The sequence below is a fragment of the Gobio gobio genome (genome assembly GCF_949357685.1).
Source record: "Gobio gobio genome assembly, chromosome: 23".
Taxonomy (NCBI): Eukaryota; Metazoa; Chordata; class Actinopteri; order Cypriniformes; family Gobionidae; genus Gobio; species Gobio gobio.
The window spans coordinates 37471044-37479542 of record NC_137119.1 but is presented as its reverse complement, the minus strand read 5'-3'; the positions used below and the strand labels follow the sequence as shown (position 1 = coordinate 37479542).

General features: G+C 34.6%; 1 protein-coding gene across 1 annotated transcript in view; it reads right to left on the bottom strand.

Moving 5' to 3' along the window:
• Positions 1-6376: 6376 nt before the first annotated feature.
• The window catches only part of ccdc178 (coiled-coil domain containing 178), a gene marked incomplete at both ends in the record, with an annotated part of 49215 nt that continues 47092 nt past the window's right edge, over positions 6377-8499 (bottom strand). Inside the window, one exon of the mRNA XM_079806838.1 lies at positions 6377-6532. Coding sequence (XP_079662964.1) covers positions 6377-6532 — 156 coding nt within the window. The remainder of the gene's footprint in view (positions 6533-8499) is intronic.

Below are 8499 nucleotides of genomic sequence, written 5' to 3'. Positions count from 1 at the left end.
ATACCACTAGTGGTAACAATTGGAATTGCAATCTGTTTAAATAAAATGTCAAAATAAATATATTATTCATAATAAATATGTAATACAATTATATATATACACACCGCATTTCCTATGTACTACTGTACACCCAAAGTGCTTTACAATCATGTCAGTGCATTTTATCTGGCTGTTTATGTTTCATAAATTATTGTGATTATCTAGTAGTAATAATATTAATACATTATTAAACTTTGGCAACCTTATTTGACTGTTTAACAGCTGCCCCCCCCCCCCCAAAAAAAACAAGTTTCAAATAAATAATTATTATTCTTATAATTATATATATAATAATAATAATAATAAACAAAATAATAATAAATATGGCATTTTATCCGACTATTTAATGATGAATCATTTTCAAACAAGTTTCATACTATTAGGATTATTTAGTAGTAATAATAATAATACATTTTTAAACATTGGCATCCCTATCTGATTGTTTAACAACTGTTTTCAAATACATTGTTATTATTAATTATTTATGTAATAATAATTATTAATATTATTATTAATACATTATTTATTGAACTTATCCGACTGTGTATTAACCGTTTTCAAGTTTCTAATAAATAATGATAATAATAAATGATTAAACATTGGCATCCTTATTTGACTGTGTAATGACTGTTTTTTCAGAACAAGTTTCAAATAAATAATTACTATTCATATAATAATAATAAACTAAATAATAATAAATATGGCATTTTATCCGACTATTTAATGATGAATCATTTTCAAACAAGTTTCATATTATTGTGATTATTTAGTAGTAATAATAATAATACATTTTTAAATATTGGCATCCCTATCTGATTGTTTAACAACTGTTTTCAAATACATTGTTATTATTAATTATTTATGTAATAATAATAATAATTATTATTATTATTAATGCATTATTTATGGAACTTATCTGACTGTTTATTAACCGTTTTCAAGTTTCTAATAAATAATTATAATAAAGTTTTAAATACATGATCATTATTAACAAATAAATCATTATTATTCATATAATATTTAAAAAAATATATGTATGGCATTCTGTCTGACTGTTTAATTCAAACAAGTTTCATGTATTATGATTATTTAGTTTAAGAATATTAATTGTTTTAGGTTTATAATAAATGATAGTATAAGTTTAAAACTATTTTTTTTATTGAACTGTTTATTCATTATTTTCAATTATTATATAATAAAGTTTCAAATAAATTATGTATTCATATAATAATAATGATTACTATAACAATATTGTTATTATATTAGTAATACATTATTAACACATCTGACTGTTAATTAACTGTTTTCAAGTTTCTAATAAATTATTATAGAAAAGTTTCAAATGTATTATGATTATTAATCATTAATATAAGTTTCATATTATTATTATTATTATTATTAATACATAATTTATTGAACATATCTGGCTTTTTATTAACTGTTTCAAGTTTCTAATAAATGATTATATAATAATAATAATAATAATGACAAGACTAAATATCAGAAATCCATGTGATAAAGAGCCAGACCGTGGCTAAGGAGTGTGTGCCACTACTAGTGGTAACAATTGGGTTTAATCTCAGTTTGAGTGGCTCAAATGGCTGTTTTTTAATCATTACATTTTAAAATTAAATAAAACATTATTATTACTATTATTATTAATAATAAATTAACAATATAACATCAACGTGAATAGTATAATCATCACAATAAATAAATCTTCCATCAAGTAATGTACTTCATCAACCTAATTGTAGTCCGTTTACAGTTGACAAGCAAAGTATCAAAGTTCATGCAATGAACGGCACATTAATGTAGAATTCACAGTGGTAGAAAATAAACAGTGGACTAGTTAGTGCTGTTCTGCTGATCACAGGACGGATGAGTCCAGTTGCTGCCCATTATTATCCACTGCAAATGCAGAAGGGCGGGACGTTCATCCACTCTGGCAGTCTCAAAGGGGCCAAAGGATCTCTTTCGCTGAGTTTAAAGAGAAATAGTGTCTCCCAGTCATCCATTAAGTTCTCTGTCTGTATTCTCTGTTTAAAAAAAAGTTGTATTGCTGTCATGGGAGTATGTATGCTTCTGGGCCCATTCATTCATGTCAAATGAATCCTATAACACTTTGCAGGGAATATATGTCATTTCCACATCTACATAATCAACCCAAAACTGTCAGCGATACACACTTCAAAATAAAGGTTCATTGCAGCGTCTTAAGCTCTTATCATCTATGTGGATCTAAAGTTATATCTTAAGCTGTGTTTCTTAAAAGAGTTAAAAGTGCCTGATGTCCGGAACCTTTATTTTATTTAAAGAGGATATAAGGTTTAAGGTTTAACAAAAAGGTCTAATTTTTAACATCAGTTAACACGTAAAATTTTTGGCAGCATTTTATCTAATAAATGCTGTAAAAATATAATGCGTTAACTAATGTTAGACCTTATTATGAAGTGTTATAGATTTATATACAAATAATAATAAAAAAACGGAATATCCCAAGACTTTTATTTGTTATCTTTGTTAATGTTAGTTAATTAAAATTGTTAGTTGATAGTGTATTACGTTAGGGATAATGTACATTATACCGCTTATTACACGGCTATTTGCCACATAAGTAAATAATTAGAAATGAAATATTGATGAGTCGAAATATTTGATTAGCTCTTTAAAGGCAAAGCTTCCGCAGAGAGAGCAGTTACTAGCAAGCGGTTAGACGGACATTTAAAGATGCGGTACAATCATTCCACCACATAAATAAATTTTGGGTATACAAGATATTGATTTGAGATGAAACCATTACAGTGTACAAAGGACACAAAATGGCAGCAGCTGCGTTTGAATGAAACAAGGGCGAGTGAGTGAGCGATAATGGATGACATGGTTAAATAACTGTACACCGACTTCAGTTACCCGGATGAGCCTGTGTTATCAGTTTTTACCAGTTGTTATCGGGGACTAACACACCGCTGAAAGGCGCGAATGACCAATCAGAATCAAGCATTCCTCAGAGCCGTGTAATAACTAATGTTAAAGGGATAGTTCACCCAAAAATGAATATGTGATGTTTATCTGCTTACCCCCAAAGCATCCAAGATATAGGTGACTTTGTTTCTTCAGTAGAACACAAATGAAGATTTTTAACTCCAACCGTTGCAGTGTGCCAATCGTCAATGGGAACATTTTGGTGTTTGCCCCATCAGAGAGCACACTACGTCAAATGTACACGATACGGCGTATCTCAATGGGATACAAGCGGCGGAAGTGACCTCTTGCGCTTATCTCTACGCCATATTGTGTAATTGGACCTCTCTTACAGGCAGTGATGGTGCGGGGACGGCTGATGTACAGTGTTGTATTTGAGGTAAAAAATTATATAAATACTAAATATTTCTCACACAAACCGATCATTTTTTGTCATCAATGTATCGTCACGAGCCGCAGGGTTTATTTTGGATTTGTATGTCTATGTTTTTTTACTCCCATAGCTCTCATACTCTAAAATGTTCCCATTCACATGCATTCTACGACTGACAGACGGCAACGGTTGGAGTTAAAAATCTTCATTTTTGTTCTACTGAAGAAACAAAGACACCTACATCTTGGAATGCCTGGGGGTAAGCAGATAAACATCACATTTTCATTTTTGGGTGAACTATCCCTTTAACACATGCTATTTTTTATTTTGAAAATCTATGGACCTTTTTCAAGGTTCTTAGAGGCAGATGTGGTCATAGTTTGGTTCTATTGGTAAACGTAAACTGCAACAAATATAATTTTTGCATTCTCATTTGCTTGAATTGCGAAAGAAAGAAAAATCCACGATGGCATGTCTAAAAAACACCTAAAGGGATAGTTCACCCACAAATGAAAATTCTGTCATTGATTACGCACCCTCATGTCGTTTCAAACCTGTAAGACTTTCGTTCATCATCGAAACATAAATTAAGATATTTTTAATGATTATTTTTCTGTCCCAGCTACGCAACTAGCACTATCGAGGCACAGATAGGTAGAAAAAATTACTATGACGTATGCGTTGAACGTGAACGTGTTTATGTGCACATGCGTTGGAGATTAATATTTTTTTATATAAACTGGTAAATGATGGGGTTTTTTTTGCGCAAACAAAGCACTTAACACATCATACAATTGTTGTTAAACCACTGGAGTCACATGGATTACTTTAATGATGTCTTTACTACCTTTCTGGGGCTTGAAAGTGGTAGTTGCATAGCTGTCAATAAAAGGGACAGAAATCTCTCAGATTTCATCAAAAAGATCTTCATTTGTTTTACGAAGATGAACAAAAGTCTAATGGGTTTGGAACGACATGAGGGTGAGTCTATGATGACAGAATTTTAATTTTTGGATGAACTATCCCTTTAATAATGTCAATGGGAAAAAACACTTGCGTCGCGCCTGGCATGTATGATAGAGCTATCATACATGCCAGGCGCGACGCAAGTGTTTTTTCCTTGTGTCAGCCCGACGCAGTTATCATTTTCACGTCCAGTGCCACGTTGTTTAAATAGCAAATGCACTCGCGCCCATCTGTCCGCCCATGGGCGTCTGGTCTGAACACGAGGTGTGTTTAGGCGCATTGTTGGCGCATTGCTATTTTGAACACGACTGCGCCATTGACCATCAAAAACCTGGTCTAAAGTCAATAGTGCAGTATTTTTTGTGTTATTTAAAGGGAGGGTTAATAATATGCGCCTATAGGCGGGTGCACAACGCACGTACACTCTGCTTACTACACACACAGCAGCAAACAAACATGTCAAATATTAAAAATAAAAGGATTTTGTGTACATAAAGCTAAAAATGCCTACATGTCATTATGGATAGTCATTTCATGTATCAGAATTGCCTATTTGCAGTAATGACAAATGAAATGAACTAATTATTTGACCAATTGTGGCAATACACACTCGTTGAGGGTGTCTATATTCCGCCATGTAAATAGTGAATCCGCCATGGCGTGAGGGCAACTGGCTTTAAAAGGGAATGGGAAATGAGACTCGGATTGGTTTATTGCACGTTACGCCCAAAACACACCCCTGACTCATTAAGAGACTAGGTACAACCCTTTTAGACCATGCGCCTTGCACGCCGACCATTTTTTTTAATCACTAAACTAGCAAAAGTAGATTTGGACACGCAGTGATCATGTGCAGATCATGTGCTCAGATCGTTAAAATAGGGCCCAATAACTGTGGACACGTCATCACAGCCTCAGTAAAAGGTCCATTAGTAAATGTTGAAATTAACATTAATTCATGATGTTAGTTTATCTTAACTAATGCAGTCGACTAATGATCACTTATTGAGACGTTTTACTCAACAACCTAACGGATAATCCCAATTATACCAAATATTCTAACAAGGATGCCACTTTTTAATGTCTTTGCTTTGCTGTGAGATTTTCGGTCAGTTGTAACTGACATTTCATTAATAGTTTTGTTATTTTACATCTCACCAGAGGAGGCACAACAAAACACAAGGGTAAAAAAAAAGTAAAAAGGCGCATACACCAAAACATCAAAATGAAAACTCATTTTTGTAAATGAAACCTATTTGTCGATAGAGCACATCAGTCTTGTGAAGCGGGGTAAATTAGAAGGCTTGCGTTTCCGTGGGGTTGTGCAGAATGCCAGTGGGTAGCGTTCACACAACATCCCTCTGTGCATACTATTTACCCCTGGATTGCTTCAGGCTAATGTCTCAATAATTTTCCCTCTTTTTTTTTCGCAGGTCCTTCCCACAAAGGACTTGACTAATGATCCATGGACAAAATGAAGCATTCAAATTTATTCATTAATCATTCATCTCCAGCTCATTGAAAATGCTAAACTTCCACAAAATTAAGATTGAATATTGAAAAGTGATTGAGGGAGACAGCTCTCTGAGGAGACAAGAAAAGAGAGGATAAACAAGCCAAAAAGGAGGGGAAAAAAATGACAAAGGGCGCAGAGCGGGAGACGGCCTAGACCAACCCGAGCCTGGTTAGGGTTACGCAGGTATACTATCCGCTGGTTAAGGTCAGAGGGGTTTAAGTAGGTGTAATTAGATCCAAGAATCTAGAGAAGCGTAGAATTTCTGTCAACACAGCCCCCTAATTATTCTCTTTTCCAATTAATGGTGACATAGATTAATTATCTGATGAGGCAAAGCCAATTGCAATCATTCACCCCGCTAAAATTAGATCATTCCTGACAGTAGCATGAAAGTCACCTGCTTCATTGTTATGGATTGGGCCGTGAGCGTCGGACAGGGGAGAGAGTGAAGCATGCTGGGGGTTTAAGTAAGTTGTCTGGCGCAGGTGAGCGTCCAATTACTCCGCTATCTGAACTGTAGGCATCTTCCTGCTCGATCCGTCGGCATCTGCGATGGGTCTGTTTGCTTGCTGCGGGACATGGCTGGTAGTTGAGTCATCTGTCAGCGAGAGCAGGAACTCAGAGAGGCGCTGGATTGCTTTTGACAACTCCTCCTGTTTAAATAGGCAAGCAAATGGAATCAATGAGTGTCGGCTAATTCGGTACAAAAACCTGTAGTGGAGCGAGCGAGAGCCAACAAAAGATCGGCACTCGTGCTTCAGCCCCACATAAATCTATAATACTTGGGAAGGCCAGAATAGGTCACCGATATATGTGGTGTTAACTAGCTTTCTTTGTGGTGCTAGTCATTCAATGTAAATATGTGCGCTGTCAGTAAGACTTTTTTTCTGAAAGAAATCAATACATTTATTAAGGAACGATGCTTTAAATTGATCAAAAGTGATAGTAAAGATATTTGTACTTCTTTTGAACTTTCTATTCATCAAAGAATCCTGAAAAATATGAAGCAGCACAACTGTTTTTAACATTGATAATAATAATAAATGTTTCTTGAGCAGCAAATCCTCATATTAAAATGATTTCTGAAGGATCATGTGACACTGAAGACTGGAGTGATGATGCTGAAAATTCAGCTTTGATCACAGAAATAAATTACATTTTAAAATATATAACAACAGAAAACAGCTATTTTAAATTTAAATAATATTTCACAATATTACTGTTTTTTTTTGTATTTTTGATCAAATAAATGCAGCCTTGTTTGACTAAAATATAATACACAAGGGTCAATGACATGATGTGCATATTTTTTAGGCTTAGTGCATTATTTCCTTTTAAATAATTTGACAAATTCATGACATATCACTTTGTTCTATAAAACCTATTTAGTTTGAATTATTTTTTAGTACATTTAAATATTTAATTATTATAATTTAAATTAAATTATTTAAATTATTTAATGTTTTGTTATCTTAAACCCCCAAAATGTCAGGTGGTGCGAACAAATAAACAGACTAAGAAAACTATTTAAAATGGTGTCTTAAAAGGAACACTCAACTTTTTTTGAAAATAGGTTCATTTTCCAACTCCCCTAGAGTTAAACAGTTGAGTTTTACGGTAGAACTTTTAGCATAGCTTAGCATAGATCATTTAATCTGATTAGACCGTTAGCATCTCGCTCAAAAATTACCAAAGACTTTCGAACTTGACTCTGCTGTAGTTACATCGTGTACTAAGACTGACGGAAAATAAAAAGTTGCGATTTTCTAGACCGATATGGCTAGGAACTATACTCTCATTCCTGCGTAATAATCAAGGAACTTTGCTGCCGCACCATGAGTGCAGCGGCACAATGATATTATGCAGTGCCTGAAAATAGGCTAACTTTCGTCAACATAACCAACGTGAGAACCTGCTTGCACAGGGAGCGTGCTGGGGACTATTTTCAGGCTCTGTGTAATTTCATTGTGCCGCTGCACCCATGGCACGGCTGCAAAGTTCCTTGATTATTACGCAGGAATGAGAGTATAGTTCATAGCATATCGGCCTAGAAAACCACAACTTTTCATTTTCCGTCGGTCTTAGTACACGATGTAACTACAGAACAATCAAGTTTTAAATATGAAAAATATTGAAAGTCTTTGGTCATTTTTTTGAGTGAGATGCTAACGGTCTAATCTGATTCAATGATCTATGCTTAGCTATGCTAAAAGTTCTACCGCCAGACCCAGAGATCGGCTGAATGGATTTGAAAACAGTAAAACTCAAAAAAAGTGGAGTGTTCCTTTAAAGCTACACTATGTAACTTTTCCGTCCACTAGAGGTCGCCTGTTCAAAACAAAGGCGTAGTTTGATGACGCCACGTTTGAGCGCAGAATCTTGGGACATGTGGTCTTCAGCTCACAGCCGGTGGAAAACAGTCAGGATAGGACTCGGGCAGAAATCATGTTCATGGATGCGATTATTAACATTACTGTAGTGAAGCAGAGCAGGACCGAGTGTTGTGGAGCTGAGCAAGGACGCAGGAGCGATTGAAGAGCGGGACTGTTATTATGGCATAGCGGCCGGCGGGACTTTTATTATGACACGTTGCCGGCGCCACTTCCTCTTTTCCAGTCAT